A 22,050-nucleotide genomic window follows, 5' to 3' on the forward strand; every position below is an offset into this window, starting at 1 on the left:
AATGTAACATTCAGATTCTTTATGAAATGTTTACCATTTTATATTGAATTGTTGCACTATCTGCATAATTATACACAAGTACCCAGCACCAGAAAGAAAATTATACCAATTCATCTTTAACCTTTTGGTGCCCAAGGCCATTTTCACATGTAACCCCCTTGATGCCCAAGCCGATTTTGAGCAAAATGCAGTGTTTCAATTAAATGAGTGTAGATCGGAGGCTAATTGCCCTAGAGAGATGAGGGATATACCGTTGTACGCAGAATGAACCAGAGATTCAGACTATATAAAATTTAAGCAAATTCGGCATATATGTGGCGGGGGGGGGGGAGGGGCTAACTCTCAAAATTTCGGAAAACAAATTTGGTTGCCCCACCCTCCCCTCAAGAAAAAAGTACATGACAGTGTCGACATGCACATGGAAATGATCGCTGACATGTAAGGAACACAAAATTATTTGCATTATTATCATATGACCAATGTAACTTGAGTTGTACCCCCAAAAGGAATGGTCGGCATGCCACTGATTCAAGCTTCAAAATGCAGCGGTACATTGAAATGACTTTAGCTCAGAGACTATTTGAGGTTTGACACTCCCATGTTATATATTAACTAACTTTTTCATTAGAAGTAGTTGTTATATTACTATTTTGTGGTTTAAGAGACCATTACTTACTTTTCAGTCATCTAATGATTCTTGTATATGAACGATATACCGTTGTACACAGAATGAATCACAGATTCAGACGATATATAATTTATGCACATTCGGCGTATATATGGAGGGGGAAAGGGGAGAAATCCCCTGAAAATACTTTTTTTTAAGAAAATGGGGTTTCTCTCCCCCCCTGAAAAAAGGATATGAAAAGTTCAAAATGCACATAGAAATTATCGCTGGCATGTAAGAAACAGAAAAAATATTTGCATCATTGCCGTATGACCAATGTAACGCGAGTTGTACCCCTGAAACGAAAGGCCACTGTCTCAAGCTTCAGAATTGAGCAAAATGCAGAGTTACATTGAATTGACTGCAGCTCAGAAACTAAATGCCCTAGAGATATGAAAGATATACCATTGTACGCAGAATGAATCGCAGAATTCAGACGAAATATAATTTATGCACATTCGGCGTACATATGGAGGGGGAAAGGGGGGAAATCCCCTCAAAAATACTTTTCTTTAAAAAAAATGGTGTTTCCCCCCCGAAAAAAATGTCAAAATGCAAAATTTATGCAAATTTGGCGTATATATGGAGGGGGAAGGGAGAAAACCCCCAAAAAATTATTTAAAAAAATTGTCACCACCCAAAAAATGTCCTCGCACTTGGGCACAAAACGACACCTACCCACAACATTCACGGATGAAGAGCTAGAACGCAGTGAAAAATGAGCGCCAATTCTTGCAGCTGCTTGAAATTCTATTTTTAGACAATGCAGGGTAACCCCTGTTGCAACTTGTGGACACTTGTGCTAAAAAACAAAGGTTTTCTTCAGCGCGCTTCGAAATTCCATATTCACAATGCAGATTCAACAACCAGTCTTCCCCCACCCCCTGCTTGCACCCTCACGGAAAACTTTCATTTTGACATCGGATACTGATAAACAAGCTTCCTTCGAATGCAGTTAACAGGAGGGAGTGAAAAGCATTGCTTTAGAACAACAAAGCCGGTCTTCCTTTGTCAGCAAAAATTTGACCTTGAAAAGAGACGCAAAAGAGAAGTCCCTTTTCCCACCTTTTTCCCTCCATTTTCATGAAAACAAAAAAAATGCAAAAAACCATTTCTGTTAAATACATGTGTTAGGAACAATATAAAAAAAATCGAAATTCTAGCCAAAAATAGAAAAGTTATAACGTAAAAACTACGACCTTGACACGGCGTCTCGATCGAGACGCTTGGTACCGGGAGGGTTACATTTGGGTATCTCGATCGAGATGCTTGGGTCCCAAAAGGTTAATGATGGTCTATTCAAAGAAATTAAAAATCTCTCAAATTAATTATTTTCTTAAGAACTTTATTAACAACTTGTACAATAAATATATAATATTACATTTTGTCAAATCTTTTGAACAAAGTAAAACCCACTTTCAGTTAAAATGTAAGAAAAGACACAGAACCTGTCCATCACCAAACTGCTGACAATCAGTAAATATGGCTGGTTTGAAGTGATTTATTACAAAAGCAAAGAGCAAATTATCATATTTTTACTTCCTGTAAAATTAATAGGGGATGATGTAAATTTACAATACTGCAGACTGAATTCCTTTTATTTATTGTTTTAGGAATTACCACTCAAAAGAGGGTGTTCTGTACATTGTTCAACATAGTACTTTACACAAATTATAGCTTGTAAAATACTTTGAAAAACTAAGGTACTGGTCCCAAGGAGTGCCATGCATGTCAAATGTGTCAGGGGCATAGGTAGTATATCGCCTCACACAGGGCTACACAAGGGTGCCACCACCTCATTGTGAAGTGATGTATCCTACAGAAACTAGCAATGCACTTGAAACATCATCACAAGCATGCCACTCAGTGGCTGTGTGTGAAGAAAAACTTGAGAAAAAACATACAGCCTGTCCTTATTCTTCTAATGTGTTACAGAAACATGAGCACAAAAAATCTAACAAGTCATTGCAGCAAATATTTCATGTTAGTACAATATGGTTTAAGAAAAAAGAACTGACCATTTGTTCAGAAAAGGAAGGCTGCAATGATTAGTAGATTGAAAATCATATAAGATAAAAAGGAGAAAGTTGATCAGAAATTATTTAGATGCATTGTTCAAAATATGAACAAAAAAAAATTAATATTGAAAATGTGAACAAAACACATGAAGACAAGTCATATACTGAATGGCAGCAGATGCCCAAACTTGTTTGGAACAAACAACTGTAACATTTCACTTCTATAATGTAAACATTCTCTGCACATACATCATAGTTGATAACATCCTGGATGCCTGTCTTCATTTGAAAAAATAAGGCAGTGAGGTAACTTTTTTTGCAACATGAACGTCAGGCTCACTTTGTCACATGTTCATAAATAACGAACCATTTTCGGCTCCGGTAACCCTTTCTACACCCTCGATTTCAGGCACATTTTAAATATTTTCGTAAAATTATTTATTTCCTCATAACAAACAGTGTTTGCAAATAGCGCGGAAGTTAATTTTTTAGATCTACGTGCTACGAAACTTACGTTTTTTATAAAATTAAAATTCCTTGCGTAACATCAAAAAGTTTTTTCAGAACTTCTATAATGGCAGATGATGGATTCATGTCACAGGTGCAAGTCTGAAGATTTCGGATCATGAATTCATGTCACAGGCGCACATCTGATTTTCTTCTTTTTCTTCTTATGATTGACTTGTGCAATGGGAACATTTGTGATTGCGATATGTTATTTGTGTGATATATTGGCGGATTGGACCTTTCACACACTGGAATTCATTTATGCGACTTCAGAAATTGAAATTAATTATTTCTTTTTGCCAACTGGAGGCCGTAAAGGGGAGGGTTGTTTTTTCTAAATGACTTGTGGGATGGGATAATTTGCGACTTCATATTTTTATGATGGGAAGAGAGTGGAGGGTTGTATTCTGTGAAAAAGGACAACAAGGACTTTCAACATAGGAGTTACTTCATTTTTGGACTTGCACATTTAACTTCAACCCGCAATTCAGTGCCTGGCCTTGGTAAAAAGAGGTAAGTTACCTTCTTAGGTTTAATTTTAGGCTTCAGTTTTGTTATCTTCATGTGTCAATGCGGAAAACACGCCTTTAAAGGGGACTCTATAGATAAAGGCGGGGCAGCGGTAGCGCTAGGGGGTAGAAAGTCAATTACCCCAGGGGCAGAGCCTGGAATTGGTGGAAAATTTGGACTCAATAATTTCAAACGACAAAATCTTAACTTTAAATGGCTGTACAGTCGTAAATACTTCTTTCCGTGCTCCAATTTTTTTTATTCACAATTAGGATCACATAATCTTCATAATGAAAAAAAATAATAATTGAAAATTCGAGGGTGTAGAATAGGGTACCTGCCCCTCATTTTCACCTACACATCTTAAAAATGTATAAACATGTGGCATCCTAATATTACCAAATAAAATTCTCACTGAAATGCTGATGCCCAAGGTGGTGTCATTGGTTGCGGATTTTGTAAGTAAGACATAACTACAGCAGAAATAGACAACCTGCAAAGAAACCAAAAACAGATTTCATCATGTTTTTATCTTTTAGAACTTTCATCTGTATTTTGCTACCAAAATATGTAATTGTTCGCGTCTACTCCGTCTTTCCTTGACCTGCCCTGAAGATGACTCCGTGAAGGGGTCGAAAGCTGTTTGTGTTATTTTAGTGTTTTAACAAACTGTCACATAATTATTATTATCATTAATGAATAAGAAAACGTACAGGATATTTTGGGGGTTATGATTCAATACTTAAATGTGCTTCACTATAGTAACATCATATTCATTCTCAAAACAGAAAATCCTAACATCAAATAATATAAATAATTATAAAAGAGTTATTATGTATATCACCAACTGCTCTGTAGTCATGATATTCTCATTATAAAAGATAGGGATGGGACAGATTAATCGGTACTCCATTGGTATCAGCCGAAAAAGGTTTATTGGTGTATCAGTAAAATTACCAATCTGATAAATCTATAAATATCTTACAATTTAGTGCAAAATTCTGCCATTTTGTTGATTTTTTATGGATAATCTCCATGCCCTACTTTCTAAAAACCTAGATGTCTAAATATTCAACTTCTTTCACACTGCAGTCACCTTGAAACACACATTTATTAAGAAGATCAATGTACATTTCAGGTTCTTCAAGTACCATTTACAATTTTATATCGGACCGGTAGAATATAGGTTACCGCCAAAATTTCATGTCGGCCCATCCTTAATAAAAGATAATCCTCTCAGCTTCACAAGAAGTTATTGTGGCATGTTTCAGTTGACAGCCATGCCACCTGGAACCATCGGTATCAAGATTGTGGGTGAAGCATTCAGCGTGCTCGGTCACAGCAAATCAAGCAGTGGCAGACTGACTGACTTTCTCTAGAGGCACAGGAGGATGGACTTCTTGCTAGTTGTCACCTACCATGCACATTGAATATGACGTCAAGGCGGCAGGGCAAAGCTTCCTGGACCCCGCTGTGAGAAACTTTAAAAAGGCACAAAAACACACAAGTTTGTCCTAGCTTTTAAACATGTTGGGCTATTATAGGAACTAAGAGTTGAAATTGGCAATTTGAAGCAATATAGAAGCAAGCAACAGTACAGCAAGCTCCAACGAGGATGGTGGCAGTGGCCACTGACATTAATAGAATGAAGAAGAAAAAACAGTTTCGCAGATAAAGTGAGTACTAGTTTCTCCGTATTTATATACTACCGCATTTCTCTTTTTCCAGTTATGAATAGAATTTACATACATTGATTGTAGTTCCCTGAGATGCACTTCTGTGTTGAAAGATAAGGCACATTGGGCAATATCCAGACTCTAGTAATCATTCATTCTCATTGACAGAATTAATACAGAGAAAAAATAATACCATAAAATTATAAAAATACAGCAATACAACAATGCCAAGCAACGAATACATTCTCTCAGGCTATTGACCATGTAGTTCTGGAAAGATATCCGAGCTTTCGAGATCTAACATCTCCTTCATCTTCAGGGTAGAATATAAGAGTGACATTGCTATTGGGTTATGGCCGGTCCACACGCTATGTCTTGTCTTCACAGTTTTTCTTACTCATTTCCGTGCTGTCCATTAAGGAGGAAGTGCTGCTCTTATCAATTCTTGATGTTCGACTTGCAAAGAGTTACAACAGAGGCAAATTTGGTAAAAACTTTCAAAGAAACCTATACCTTACACACCTTTTCATTCATGATGGTTAATAATGGGCTTATTATGCCACTTGCATGATGTAACTAATAAATACAATATAATTCCAATAACATGCTGGTTTATTTAAATGTAAATATTTATTTGCAACTAATAATGTAAATTCAGCTGTTTTTGACCAAATTTTCCCCGTTGTAACTTTTGTTATCCATGGAATATCACCACTGAGTACTCTCTATGATGTAAATATATTTTTTTTTATTAGAAAGAGCATTTTCGAAGACCTGTAACTAAAACAGGAAACCAGTAACAGAGCTAATTTTTTCTGCTAAAACGTTCTTTGCTCTACAACAAATTATAGCTCTGATATTATGGTCCTTCACTGCTAAAAAAAATTATAAAACTATGATTTTTGTTGAAAAGCGAATATCAGTTTTGACCCTAAATTTCAGCCCTTTGCATTAGAGAGGTAAAAAGTTGCACCAGCCATAACTAGTAGCTTGAAATGTACTGAAAACAATGCTTTTTACCCCAGCTTTCTATCATTTTCATTAGCTGAGATATCAAATTTATCGCAACTGTCTGTAAGGAAAAGTGCTGGAAGCCACGAAACAAAAATGGCAGTCATTTTTAAATGAAATATTGCCCAGTTTGAACTACCCTTGCACAAAAAACATATTGCTAAAAAAAATGTCAGTTTTATGATATCCACTCAAGACTCGTGTGAATACTGACAAAGACCGGTCATCATTGTTCGACAACGAATTTATCAACAAAAAAAAGAAAAGACAATTTCCAAACTCCCTGAAAAGTGTTTCAGCACTAGTATCAAAGGAAAACTGAGCAACAGGTGCACAAGACTGAGGGCAGCATCCACACAAGCTGACTTGCCTGTGCAGTCCTTTGAGAACTGCGCATACATCCATGTTTTCCACTCTGCGCAGTTCAAAAATTTGCACCATCTTCAGGCCCACACGCTATGTCTTGCCTGCACAACAAAAAGTAGTGTGTGGACCAGCCACATCATCACTCTCATCTTCTACCCTGAAGATGCAAGTGACATTATCTCTCAAAAGCTCAGATACCTTTTCAGAACTCACCTGATTGATAGCCTGAGAGAATCTATTCATCATTTGTCCCAGGAAAGCTTCAAAACTTACAACATTGCCAAACGTTTTTGGATGCTCTAAGAAAACTTTTAGATGCCAAAAAACTAATGTATAGACATCACATTAAGTCTCAAATGTGTGTGAAAACCATGGAAAGCATTTATATGTAAATACAGGGAAGCTGAAATCAGTTATATTTTGTATTATCATTGTGCCTCATGGCATGTAGACTCGAAAAATTCAGTTTTTATTTTCCATATTTGCACATATATTAGGTTTTGGCTCAAATTTTACTTTACATTCAGAACACTTCTCAACATACACTCCATATTTGCATAATAACTACATGTCCCCATGTGACTAAAAGAGTTGGGGGAATTTCTTGTGAATAACTGACAAAGTAAGAAGCGACTCTAAACAAACAAAAGTTTACGACCTTTTTTATACAATCCAATTGCGTTAATTTCAAGTTTTCTGTCGTCACCTTGTAATCAAGGTGTCCTGGGTTCGATACCCAGTGGAGGGACATAGTGGTTCAGATCCCACTTTAAACTGTACGTCCAGTCCCAATTAGCCTTACTGTGCATAAAGTGGACTTAAAACACCAACTCAAACAAACAAGTTTTCTGTCATCTGAACAATATGGTTTCTTCTCCTCTAATTTTACACCTCCCAACGTTTTGCTTTTACTATTACAAAACAATTGAATTTCATGTTTATTTACAATTGTTGTCAACCATAGAGAATGATGGTCAAGCATCAGCTCCTGGTTGTTACAAACTTTATTTTGGCAACGTTGAAAGAGAGTAGCTCGTGTAGCTTGATGAAAATTACTAAATATGTATTAGCACATTTTTACTACATATAAATCCATTCCTTGGTGATAACTGATGCAAAATCTTATTAATAGAAAGATACATACATGAAACTGCTTAGAATCTGCTTGGTATCATCATTTACTCTGGAGTTGGCAAAGCTGATACATGAACAATACAGGGCCACCCATGCACACCATTTTAGCTGAAAAAAAATACAGAAAAAAATGAAATGCAAGTTACAATCTTAAATATCTGTTGAGCAACACATGTGAACTCTTGGAAATTGATTATCAGGATCAAAAATCAAAATTCATATTTGATATACAGTGTGTCCAAGATAAAATATACCAATAAAGAATTTAAATAACTCAACAATAGTTAACGACAGAAATGTCAAATAACGTTTATTTGGAAGAGAAAATCATAGAATTTTTTTTAACCAAAGAACAAGAAAAAAAATGTCACCTTAGTAGATCTCAATGTGTGCTCCTTTGGTGGCGCAACAAACATCAAGGCGGTACTCAACCTCCATCCAAGTGTTCTTCAACATTTGATGAGTGATGGAGCCACATGCATCGATAATTCTTTCACGGAGATCACTGAGGTCTTGCACAGGTGTTTGGTAAACCATAGTCTTCACATAACCCCAAAGGAAAAAGTCCAAAGGAGTCAAGTCTGGTGACCGTGGTGGCCATTTAATGGGTCCACCCCTCCCAATCCAATTACCAGCAAAATTGTTATTAAGGAAGTTAGTAACACAACGGGCATGATGTGGGTGGGCCCCATCCTGCTGAAACATGTACCCATGAGGTATACGAGGTACAGCATACTGTTGCAACATTTGCAGGTAACTTGCACCTGTAACTGTAGCTTCCTCAAAGAAAAAGGGCCCAATTACGGAATCTTGTGTCAAACCACACCACACATTCAACTTGGGGCTGTCGCGTTCATGTTCAACAACAGTATGGGGATTCTGCTCACCCCATATTCTACAGTTATGCCTATGCACTTTTCCGGAAATGTGGAAGGTAGCCTCATCTGAAAATGTTACGCGTGTCAGGAATTCATTGTCATCATCAATTGCGTGATAGCACTTCACTAGCATAATCAAACCTAGCGGGTTTATCACTGCACTTTAGTTTCAGAACAAGCTGTAACTTGTAGGCTCTAAGCCTTAACCTTTTATGTGCAATATCATGCACAGTAGAACGTGGAATTTGAAGTTGAGTACTAGCACGGCTGACAGATTTACGCGGGCTTCTCTGGAAAGCTTCCTGAACTGCAACCACTTTATCCTCGCTCACACGCTTCCGACCACTACCTTTCTTCCTCAACAAAGACCCTGTTTCCAGCAATTGTTTATGCCTGGTGCTTCCTGTCCATATTGTTGCCGGAATCTTCTTTGTACCGTTACAGGAGACTTCAATTCTGCAAACCAAAAGCAGCACTCAACTTTCTGACGAACAGTAAACGGTGCCATTGTACAGACTACTCATGAACAAAGCCCCGCATGTGCTTAATTATGTTGCGATTTTTTCCCTTCTGGTGGTAAAAAAATTCCTTTCTTCCCTCTTCCAAATAAACGTTATTTGACATTTCTATCGTTAACGATTGTTGAGTTATTTAAATTCTTTATTGGTATATTTTTTCTCGGACACACTGTATTTGAACACTAATACTATTTAAAGGTTATTATAAAATATGGGAAAAGAGTGCTGATCATTGATACGTGTGTAATAAATAAATGGAATCATAATATGATACTTATATAAGAAGACCACTTCAGTACTACAGATGCAAATGTATTACTCAATTAAATGAAAGACCTTTATTTTAATGTAATTGTATTTTGGTTATATTACATTTTTCCTAACAATGTTTTCTAGCCTAATTGTAATGATTAAGATAAATGTTGAAATAAATTAAGAGACAAACACAATGACACATCCACAACTTCCCCAGAATTTAAACTTACACTCCCTGGTTTCATAGAGTATTATGGAAGTTTATCCCACGTGTTCATATCAATGAAAATACATTGAAATGCAACTTCAAGAAGGAATTCATAGCTGGATATAGACAGTAGTTATATTTTAGTAGCCCTATTAAATAGCTTCTTATTAAAAAAATCAATTAAAAAAGACTTCTTTCTTGCAACTCTAGTAGAGAAGCAAAGATGGTACCCTTGACCCTCTATACCCCCTCGAGAAAAAGAAATACTTTGCATGGTTTATAAAAATTGCTAATGAATATTTTCCTTTGATTTTAGCTCCCGGAGATGTGTTATTGTGAAATAAAGTACATCTGTTATCTTAGCACGTTACCTCACCATGAAGCACAACAGCCCAAAGCTTTTCTGAAAGTGAATATAGCATCCAAAACTACATTCCACAATAGCAACTATAATTTTACATCATTAGGTTAGGAGTTGATAAGAATTTCCAACCTGTTCTTTCACTATTTTAGTGCGCATACAAATGGTTTTTTAGTAATAAAAAGCAGTGAAAGTAGTCAGAGATGGCAGGTTTTAACTTACACGGGCCATATTTTAGGATCAAATATCTCCGTTATTTGTGCTTTCCATGTGCTGGAGCCAATTTTATATTTTGTAAAACATCGAAATCTGTTGATTTAAAATAAATTCAACTTAATTCTCAAAGGAGTTCAGTGGGTCCATGGCCTCACAAACTTTTGTTTGTTTTTTAAGTTATATATTCCATAAAAACACTGCTTCCTTAATCATGACAATCTGGATGTATGAGGAAGTTATGAGATCATAAAAATGCATTTGAAAACACTCATTTCTTATCCAGGAACCTCTATTGAGGCATATATTGCACCATCAAGTTCAAAGATATGTGGATACAAATTGTCCATGATAATTTTCATTTACTTTCTTCAAGATCCTAAGATCTTACATGGGATGGATCTGTTTGAACACTTGAACTCAAATTCCAGAAAACATAGACCTAACACATGAATTTGGATATACATGTAGCTGAACTTGACTGCACTACCTATAGCTATTAACTTGACCTAGATGGTAATATCCACAGATTTTATCATAACAGAAAATAATCCTTATTATAGACATAGGAAAAAAATAATAAAAATATTGGGGGCATTTTTATCTCTCCTTGAAGTATATAATCCAAATACATATAATAATTTAGGAAAGAAATCTACACATACTCTCATCATTAGTCCACACATGCTAAAAATCATCCCAAGTATATTCATATAATCAGGTGTTAGGTCTTCTCCTGGGGCTGCCTGTGATGATGGGGTTGGAAGCTTAAACCTGCAATTAACCAGAACTAGAGACGGAACACAATTTGAAAATGACTTTTAAAAAATAATATCTACACATTTATAAATGTCTCTTCAAAATAGGCTCATATATCAGTACACCATGATTAGAAATATGAGAATCAAAACTTTTAAATACAGCATGCATGAAAATAAAATGATTCTAAAAATGTATTGTATATATTACACAAAACACAGGGAAATTAAAAGATATGTGGGTATGGGAGGGCACACTCAAAAAGACTGTCACCCTATAAGTGCTTGATGTGGGCTCATTATCATCAGAAATATGTGAATCAAAACTTCTAAATACCTCGTGTATCTAAATAATTGCCCGGATTCTTCAAAAAAAGAGTGAATTTACCGGAAGTATCTTCAATTGGTTTCAAATTCGGCATACTCACTAATTTTCGTCTGGTAATCACGAATCTGCAGTTAAAAATTTGGCGTTCACGTCTAGAAATTGCAAAATGAGCCGAAATAAATGGGCCCGTGAATGGAGTAAACACCCTTGATTTATGAAAAAAACAACTATTTTTTTGCAATGATTAGCATTTCAAAACTATGTTTATGATGACCCTGAATTTTAACTATGCTTGCCTAACATAACCTAACCTTACTGTGAATGGTTCGTGGGGCAAACATTTTTTACACATTATGCAAGATGCCGTTTTCTCAGACAGCGTAATGAGTATCGAACTTCACTTGTTCACATTATCAAACATGGCTACCATATTAGTGTATCGACAATCATAGCGGTAATATATGTACGTAATTTTGCAATTTCTAGACGTGACCGCCAATTTTTAACTGCAGATTTGTGATCACGAGGCCAAAATTAGCGAATATGCAGAATTTGAAAGCAATTTGAGATACTTCCGGTATTGTAAATTTATACCGAGCATTATTACAATGAGAAGAGCACCAAACCTGGCCTGCCTATTCACATAAGAATGGAATGTAATGAAAAATCAGAAAACTACTTACTATACACGTTTGTAGACATGTACAGAATTCGATTTACATAGAAAATGCTTATCTATTATGATGATATCAGAATTACTCAATCGGATCCTTGAGCTGGCAGAACTACTCCATTTGGACACTCACTTTGAAAGAAGAACATGGAGGCGCCAGCCATTTCTCTCTCTCCAGATAAAAGCTGTTTTTTGGTAATAATAAAATAGGAGATAAAATAGAAACATGGTTCTGCAAGGATGGCACAGTTATGTCTCTTTAGCATGAAGATTTTGCCATGTAAGAAATGTAGAAAAAGTGCATGTCTAATGAAGATATAAGCATGAAGAATTAAGTTGTAATTGTAAGTTTGGTTGCTTCGCCCCCTCAATACTCTAAATGAAACAATAAATATCTGTAAATTTCTCGTAAGGGACAGATGGATTTCATCAAATTTACAGGAGAAATTTACTTACCGAATGCAGTTTCTTTATACTTCTTTAAGTTCGGGGAAGTGTTCTCTCGCATCGTTCATTGAATTTTGCAGGTAAATCATCTATTTTTCGATATAAATGTGTGACCGATGCACGAAAGCTCTTGCATCCATTTACTTCCAGGTGGATGTAGCCTGTGTGTGATGATGTAATCCCGGTCAGTGTTTCCAAACATGTGTTTTTGTAACTGAAGAAGGTATGTTTGGCTATGTGTCAATGGTGTGTGGGGCTACACATATTTTTTTGAAACCAATTTTTTACTATTGTAACCTATACGTGACCCTACCTAAACTAACCTTACCGGAAATGGTTCGTGGGGCTGTGTGTCAATGGTTTGTGGGGCTATGTAAGTATTTTTGGGTGCAGTGGGGTGGAAACACTGCATGCAGAGTATGGTAGTGAAACTGTGACCGCCATTTTGTGTGTTACCGAAGGCAAAAAGAAACGAAGAAAACTTACTCGATATGTCGCAAATGGAACTTATTTCTGTGAAATAAGCGAAATGCCACCTTCAGCAATGTTTCTCAATGCAGAATACGTAAGTACGAATATTCAAATGAAATGAACTAGCAAATTTCAGCTGTCTGTCCCTTACGAGAAATTTACCTAAATATCATGTCACGTACAGGTGAACTGCTATCAGGATATCGCAAAGACTGTCATTATCAATATGAAGGTGAGTTACCATCAAAAGGTACCATTTTCTTTCAACGTTACAATTAAAGAAACGGAGTGACTATTTTCATCAGGTGGTGAACTATTTTCAAAATATTCTAAACTAATTTTCTTTCTTTCTTTCCTTTTCTATTAATTTCCTTTTTTCTTACTATTCTTCACCCCTTCTTTCCTTTTTTTTTTAAAGGAAAGCTCCGTTCCCCTTCTTTCTTTTTTTCCTCTCTTCCCACAACCTCGCTTCAATTCCCCTATACATATTGATCGTGAAGAAAGGAAGGAAAGTTTTGATCCTATTGTCGAAAATGAGTTTCAAACGCAAAAGAAAGAAAAAAGGAAAGAAAGAAAGAAAAGGGGTAGGACCCCACACATTCTATCGATCTCGACAATTTAAAACTCATTCTCTACACAAACCAAACCAGAGATGATTTTAGCTTTTCATCTACTTTCAGCACCTTTCTTTCTCTTCTGTAAGAAAATGAGTTTCAAACGAATATTAGCATCATCTCTCTCTCTCTTCTTTCTTTTCCCATTCGTGCCACATAGCCTGTTCACCTTTTTTCTTGGTCGTTCCCCCCGTGATAAAAGCAAATAGTGAAAACTAACTCACATCAAGGGAAGAAAAGGCACATTGTAATTAAATAGGACTAAGGAAGAGAAAAGGAAATGAAATGTCTTAAGCCAGGGTGAACGGGGAAGGACCCGTCTCTTTCTTCTTTCTTTTCTTCGCTCTCCCTTTTTATCGTTAGAGGAGAGGAGCTCCCCTATCACAAGAAGAGAGAAAAGGCAAAAGAGAAGAAAAGAATGAAGGACGAGAGACAAAAGAAAGAAAGAAGGAGAAGAATAATAAGAAGAAGCTCTAGGGGCAGAGATGCAAGTCGCAGGGGCAAAAATCTGCCATTATCCATGAAAAGCTTATTAATTCTGACATTTCGACAATAGGATCAAACCCGGTATCCCTTGATGATCCTATTGTCGAAATGTCAGAATTAATATGCTTTTCAGGTTCTAAGGGGTCCCGGGTTCGATACCCGGTGGAGGCACATCACAGCCAGGGTGAAAGGGGAAGGGTCTGGGGGATCAGCACAAATAGATTGGATATTTCAAATCTCCGGGGTCCCGGGTTCGAATCCTGGCCTGAGCATGGGTGTTCAAAAGAAGGAAAGAAAAAATGAAACCATCTCCCCCCCCCCACAAAAAAATGCAGCAGGTTGGAGCCGTTCCCACCTGGTGTGTAGGGGCAGAGATTGCAACCACAAAGGGGCAGAGGGCTGTGTAGGCAGTGTGTTCGGTGAAAGTCTGGAATGAAAATGACTTTTTTGCTAACCCCTAAGCCAGGGTGAATGGGGAAGGACCCGGGAAGATAACCACTCCCACCCCTTCTTTCTTAAACTTTGTCCCTTTCATTGAAAGAGGTACATAAGAAAGTTATCTTCACAGGTTATTCCCCTTTCACCCTGGCTTAGGGGTTAGCGGAAAGAAAGAAAGGAGAGAGAGAAAAATCAGGTTATCTTCCTGGGTCTTTCCCCGTTCAGCCTGGCTATAATCGGTTCTATCACTCTCTCCTTCTCCCTACTGTTCAAGCGGATCCTCCAGTGCCCCACCCCCCCCCCCCCCCTCCCTAGCCCCATATATGCAGTCTTTACATTATTCTTATTGTCCGGAAGAGAGAGAAGAAAGAAGTAAAGAAAGGGGCACTTTCCATTTCAGGTACCAAAATTGGGGGGGGGGGGATATGGCCTGGGCATGGATGTTTGTGAGTGTTCACGCATTTTTTAGGTTTCTCCTTCTTTCTATTTCTTCCTATATCTGGCTGTACACTCCCTCCGCCCTTGTCCCGTTCTTTTTTTTTTTTAGAGAGAGAGAGATCATTGAAAGGGAAAGGTGCAACACAACTTCCCATTAGCGCAACCACAAGGGGGGGCAGCTAACCCCTAAGCAAGGTGAACGGGAAGGCCCTCTGAAGATAACTCCTTTCTTTTTGCTTTTTCATTTTCGCTAACCTCTAAGCCAGGGTGAACGGGGAAGGACCGGTTCACCATAGAAAGATGAAGACAGAAAGACAGGAAAATACAATTATTCATTTGGAACTCATATTCTATACAAACTACTTCCTTCCATCTGTTAAATTATGTTAATTTTTGTAAGGTTTGTATAGAAAATGAGTTTCAAACTGACTTTTTCATCCCCGAAACTCATTTTCTATACAAACAAAAAAAAAAAAAAGGTGGATGGAACCTAACCTAACCCTGGCCCTTTTTTTTCGTAAGGGGCTGGAATTGTAAAGGTGGAAAGAAAAAGAAAGTTTGAATTTCTGAAAATCATCTCTAGTTTGGTTTGTGTAGAAAATGAGTTTCTTCCTTTCTTTCTTTCAGAAGAAAGAAAGGGAAAAGAAGAAGTAAGAAAGGAAAGAATGAAAGAAAAAAAAAACTTTGTTCGTTTCTCTCTTTTTCTCATTTCACAATATTATTTTCTCCCTTTCTCTCTCTCACTCTCTTTCTGGAGTCGGGTAGGTTTCTTTTCCTTCCTCCATAAAAATAAAAGCAGTACTATTCTTCCTTTCTTTCTTTTTTCCTTAGTTTTCAAGAGAGAGGAAGATAGAAAGAAAAACAGAAAAATCATCTTTGGTTTGGTTTGTATAGAAAATGAGTTTCTCTTTAATATTCGTTTGAAACTCATTTTCTATACAAACGAAAACTCATTTTCTATACAAACCATTAACGAAAAGGAGAAAGAAAAAGCAACCCATCAGGAAGCTTCTCTCTCGGGGACTCCCTCTCGGTCAAGGAAGAAAAGAGAGGAGAAGAAGAGGAGGAAGGGGTGCCATGTGCCTCCATCAGGTATCAAAAAGTTTTGATCCTGCTCTCCCCCCTCCCCCAAAGTTAAGCCTTTCCAACATAAAAAAGAAAAACTCATTTTCTACACAAACTAAGTTCTGATCCTATTGTCGAAATGTCAGAATTAATAAGCTTTGCAAACATGGATAGAAAAGGAACGAAGGAAAGAGAAACTGCACACAGCTTCCTTTCAGCCCTTATTTTTTCCCTCTCTCTCTCTCTTCTCCTCCCTCTTTCTCATCCCCTAAGAATCCATTCTCATCCCCTTGCGTGGTCGACACCTTCACAATGATTGGAAAACCGTGTCTCCCCCTCCGATTTCCAGGGTCACACCAGTGGCAAAATATTTGTTCTTATTTCTCTCTCTCTCTCATACCCGAAAAATGAGGGAGTGTCCTTGGATGTGAATGGATCCGAATCCCTGTTTGGTTTGTATAGAAAATGAGGGTCGAAATGTCAGAATTAGTATGCTTTTCAGGCAGGTTATCTTCGCAGGTCCTTCCCCTTTCACCCTGGCTTAGGGGTTAGGGGGGAAGGACCTGAAAGAAAGGAGAAGGGGAGGAAAGAAAGAAAGAAAATAAACTTTATGTTTTTTGAGAAATGGTTGGAAAGGAAGAAAAGGTGGAAAAAAGAGAAAAGTTCTTGTTTCTCTCCTTTGGTTTGTGTGATGAGAGTGACAACCCCACACAGGTAGTTCAAAATATGTTTAGAATCGAACCCGGGACCCCTTGTTGAACCTGGTTCGAATCCTGGTCAAGGGTTCGAGTCACGGGAAAATAGCCAAAAAGGGAAGAAAAGGGACGAAGCCTCTGCCGCTGCATCGGCATCACCCTCTTCCCCCCTCCCCTGAACTCCTTCTCTTTCCCAGTTATCTGACGGCTGGTTTGTGTAGAAAATGAGCTTATTAATTCTGTCATTTCGACAATAGGATCAAAACTTGCTTTCTTTCTTCCTAAGCTAATCCCTAAGCCAGGGTGAACGGGGAAGGACCCATGCCTATTTCTGAAGAGAAAATTGAGACATTCTTTGTCAAGTCCCCGGAGAAGCCAATGAAATAAACTACAGTAGAGCGTCGATTATCCGAAGTAATTGGGGGACATGGGTGCTCGGAAAACTGGTTTGTTCGGATAATCGAACTGTACATGTTTATTTGCCAAAAAGAAGTACTGTACAGTAAATTTATTCATAAAAACAGGCATCTCTTTAAGTATGTATTACAAAGTAACGTACAAAGGCAACTTTAGTAGGAATATATAGTATGTGGTACAGTTTATTAAACAAAAATATGTACATATTACATACGCATTTTGCATGAACACAAAGTACACAAAATTAACGTTTAAAAAAATCCTTTATTTTGGTCTGTCTAAGCAAGCCTACACGCTTACGAGCAGCTAAGTCACGTACTTTTTTCATTACAGATATCTGAAAGTGAGCGAGTACACAGTTCGGTTAAGCGGTCGTTCGGTTGACCGACGTTCGGATAATCGACGCTCTACTGTACTTTCTTTTCCTTTCCTTGTCGAAATGACAGAATTATTAAGCTTTTTATCTTCCTGGGTCCTTCCCGTTCACCCTGGCTTAGGGTTTAGCGATTTCTTGGCTGGTGGTGAACTTGTGAAAGGGGAAGTGAGTAAAGAAGGAGAAATGCCCCCCTTGCCCCCTACCCCAAGGGGGAGCGAGAGAGGGGAAGTGAAGCAAGAACCAAAGGAAGAGAGAGAGAGAGAGAAAGTGAAAGAAGAGAAGAAAGAAAGAAAGAAGGAAAAGAGAAAGTGTCAAGCTCTATCTCCTCCCAATCACCATCCCCATCGCTTAGGGGACAAGAAGGGCTCCCACAGTCCCACTGTGACCGCAAGCCCTTGACTCAAACCCGGGACCCCTGGATCGACTTTTGATCCTATTGACGAAATGACAGAATTAATAAGTTCATGAAAGAAAAGATGAGGAAAAATAAAGTAATAATTAAAAATCACGATCGAGTATTCCCTTTCCGAAGGGAAAAGGCGCATCATTTTTTTTTTACTATCTTCTCCTGTTTTGTTATTTTATGAGGGATATTCTAACCCCTAAGCCAAGGGTGAATGGGGAATGACCCGGGGAGATACTTTTGCAAGTTAATCAAACAGTTAAAAGGGCCTCCCCGATGGAATCAAGGGGTCCCGGGTTCGATACTCAGAGGATGGCTCTGAAAAGCTTATTAATTCTCACAGAAACTCATTTTCTACACAAACCAAACCAGAGATCATTTACAAGAAAAATGCCCCTTCCCACCTCCACCCCTATACACCCGGTGGGAGAGGGAAGAAAAAGTGGGAGAGAAGGAGGAAGTTGGGAAAAGGGTGCAAACTTCTGTGTTTTTTGCAACAAAAAAAAATACCCTGCCTGTGTCTTGGTTTGTATAGAAAATGGGTTATCGTCCCAGGTAATTCCCCGTTCATTATAGGGGTCCCGGGTTCGAACCGCATACTCAATGGTCGCGGGTTCAATACCTGGTGGATTTTGGCATCTCTCCTCTCATCTCCAGTCCATTCTGTTCTTTTCTTCTCCTGCTTCTCTCCCCTCCTTCTCATTTTCTACACAAACCAAACCAGAGAAGCTTATTAATTCTGAAAAAAAAAAATCCTAGGTTGAGGGTTCGAGTCACGGGAAAAGTTTGATTCCTTCTTTCTTCCTATGGTTTGTATAGAAAATGAGTTTCATTACGAGGGTCAATCTTTCAACCCGGGAAGGTGGCAAGCTTATTAATTCTGACATTTCGACAATAAGATCAAAACTTCAACAAAATGAGAGCAAAAGAAAGGGAAAATGAAAACTTCCCAGGTCCTTCCCCATTCACCCTAACTTAGGGGTTAGCGAGCGTGCCGAAATTTTTCTCTTCTCTCTCTCTCTCTCTCTCTCTTTTTTTAAAAAAAAAGAACAACACTTGAAAGAAAGAAAGAGAAGGAGAAAAAAATATATATAGGCTAAAGATTCCAACCCGGGACCCTGGGCGTCGCTGGCAATTGATTGATTGAGTTTGTGTAGATAATGAGTTTCTTGATTAATGCTGCCCCCTCCCCATGCTAACCCCTAAGCCAGGGTGAACGGGGAAGGACCCAGGAAGTTTTGATCCTATTGTCAAATTTCTCGAAAAATCAACTGCTTTTTTTTTGTTTTTACCAAGTTGTGGTTGTGCAACCTATGGAGCCATCGAAAATCATCTCTGGTTTGGTTTGTATTCAAATCATCAAAGAAGGAAGGAAAGAAACCTCTCCTTTCAAAAATTCTCTGGTTTAGTTTGTGTAGAAAATGAGTATTGGTACATCGGGGTAAGGGGCCCATGTGTGAGGGTGAAACTCATTTTCTATACAAACCAAACCAGGGATGATTTTCAATTTTCTTTGTGAGGGAGAAATCCCTAGGCCGTCGTGAAGCACCCCCTTGTCCCCTCCCACTTCTCTGTTTATGACATTTCTACAATAGGATCAAAAGTTGATTTTCGTTCCCTTTCTCCTTCTGGGAGCCTTTCTCTTATTAATTTACCAACTGCCAAGTTTCCCAAAAAATGCCATCAAAGGAAGGAAAGGCACACCACCGCTGGCAGTCCTCGGTTATCTTCCCATGTCCTTCCCCGTTCACCCTGGCTTAGGGGTTAGATAATTGTGAGAGAGAGGAAAAGGAAAAAAGAAGGAAATAAAGAGAAAAGTAAAGAAGGAAAGAAAATGGATGGTATTCTTGCTATCCTTATTTTAAAAAAAAAATCTTTCTTTCTCTCTCTCTCTCTTCTCTTTCTTTCTCTTCTGCAAAAAGAGAAGAGAAACTTGTTCTCGTTCGCCCATTTGAGGTGCACCCAGTCCCCCCTCCCTCTCTTGCTTATTAATTCTGACATTTCGACAATAGGATCAAAACCTCTGGTTTGGTTCGTGAAGAAAATGAGTTTCAAATGAATTGGTTTGTATAGAAAATGATTTTGAAAGGAGTCATCAGGGGAAGAAGCTTGCTCTCTCTTTCTCTCTCTCTAATGGCTTAGGAGACAAGAACGGATACAGGGTTATCTTCCGAGGTCCTTCCCCTTTCACCCTGGCTTAGGGGTTAGCGCCGGGAAGGGACGCCAATGGGATCCAGCGTCAACAGAAAGGGAAAGAGAGCGAAGAGATTGGATATTTTATTCTTATTATGTGCCGTTTGAAACTCATTCACTATACAAACCAATTTGTTTATTTAATGCCTACATAATGACAAAAAAAATCATCTCTGGTTTGGTTTGTATAGAAAATGAGTTTCGAAAATAAAATAGTCGATGGTCTTCTTCTTCTTCAAAAGAAGGAAAGAAATATACGGGGTGATGGCGCTGCCTATACACACTGGCACCAATTTCTTCTTTCTTTCTTTCTCTCTCTCTCCAAACCCACACAAACTTGCCGTTCCCGCCGGGTGTGTAGGGGCGGAGATGCAAGTAACAATGACACTTCAAGGAAGGAACCCCCCACCTCTTGTTATAGTTTTCAAAGTCAGAATGATGTATGCTAGTTTTCTTGATTCATTGATTTGTTATCTTCCCAGGTCCTCCCCCTTTCACCCTGTTCCTTCTTTCCTTTTTTCTTTCTTTGCTTGAAGGCAAAAGAGAGAAAGGGACAATTTTTGTGGGGGATCCCCGAAAAAGAAAAGAGACAAGAAGAGAGAGAGAGATAAAAAGAAAGAAGGAGAGAGAGAAAGAATGAAGGAAAGAGAAAAAGAAGGAAGGAATTATATTTTATTTTCCTTCTTTCTCTCTTTCCTTCCTTAAAGGAAAATAGCACCCCTGCAGCCCCGGTCAAAGGGCTGGGCCAACTCAAAAGCTCAGAGATGAAACTTATTTTCTACACAAAACAAACCAGAGATGATTTCCATAGAAATGTGGGTGAAAGGGGAAGGAGCTGGGAAGATGGTCATCTTCCCGGGTTCTTCCTCGTTCACCGGCAACAACGGAACCCCCTTCCAATGGCAGCAGGAGTTTCGCGCCAGGGGTCTCGGGTTCGAGTCCCGGCCTGGGGATGACTGCTTTCAATTTCCAGTGTCATCCTGTTTCCAGTTTTCTTTATTTCCTTCCTTATTTCGGTTTCAACCCCCCTTTTCTCTCGGAAGGCGGACTACATGTGCATGAAGCTTACGTCGGTGTGCATTTATTTTCGTGCAGGAGACAAGTACTTCTTTTTTCTGCATGCCATGGAGTTGGAAAACTACTACAAGGGGTAAATGTTTACTATCCTTCGGACACCTGTGGGGCTATGCGTCAATGGTTCGTGGGGCTATGCGAGAATGGTGTGTGGGGCTACGAATATTTTTTTTCGAAACCAATTTTTAACTATTGTAACCTATGCGTGGCCCTACCTAACCTAACCTTACCGGAAATGGTTCGTGGGGCTATGTACGAAATCTGTCCGAAGGATAGTAAACAAGTACCAAAATTTATCCCATGCATCACTGTATTAATAAAAGGGAAGAGAGAAATGAAACATTCAAAAAAATAATGTAGTAAGGAAGATAGGTTCATACCTGCGAATCTTGTCAGGTCTTCGACAATCACCAGCCTTTTCGGTTCTGCGTGGCTCAGATGGACCATTGGAAGTTCCGTGGACTGTTGCCATTTTCTATGCAATAATATACTTGATAATTTGTATCTTTGATATTGCGGTTTCACAAAATTTACTACCTTTGCTTGGAACACAGTTACGGTGCACAGTTGATGACCACACAGTGCACACACAGACTACATCGCTTGAGGTTGAGGTGATAAGAGTGGGATCTCTTTTTATTGCACTACGATAGACCAACATCGTATTCTGACATCATACGAGGTATAACCGGTATAACGATGTTTGTTGTTAGGTTAAATCTGTAGTTTTGGTTCCCTTGGCATAAATACACAGAAAATGTATTTTTTTATGCTAAGAGAACTAAACCTAACGTAACAACTTAGGCATTTAGCGTAACAATGGAAGAGTTGTGCGATAAGAGACACCCATAG

General features: G+C 38.3%; 1 protein-coding gene across 2 annotated transcripts; it reads right to left on the reverse strand.

Annotated features, from left to right (window-relative positions):
- Positions 1-1,995: 1,995 nt before the first annotated feature.
- LOC145984258 (protein Asterix) lies at positions 1,996-21,810 on the reverse strand. 2 transcript variants are annotated; one of them, XM_083117866.1, is made up of 4 exons: positions 21,579-21,810; positions 10,988-11,112; positions 7,900-7,997; positions 1,996-4,195 (listed from the first exon to the last, which is right to left on the reverse strand). In XM_083117866.1, exons 1-4 carry the CDS (start codon positions 21,643-21,645, stop codon positions 4,114-4,116), a joined length of 372 nt encoding a protein of 123 aa, XP_082973992.1. In that variant the 5' UTR covers positions 21,646-21,810; the 3' UTR covers positions 1,996-4,113. The 2 variants fall into 2 exon arrangements, with proteins under 2 accessions (XP_082973992.1, XP_082973989.1); XM_083117863.1 differs by having other exon boundaries at positions 10,988-11,096; positions 21,579-21,807.
- Between the last annotated feature and the right edge of the window lie 240 nt (positions 21,811-22,050).

Source organism: Lepisma saccharinum, chromosome 2 (assembly GCF_977018435.1).
Source record: "Lepisma saccharinum chromosome 2, izLepSacc3.1, whole genome shotgun sequence".
In the NCBI taxonomy this organism is placed as follows: domain Eukaryota; kingdom Metazoa; phylum Arthropoda; class Insecta; order Zygentoma; family Lepismatidae; genus Lepisma; species Lepisma saccharinum.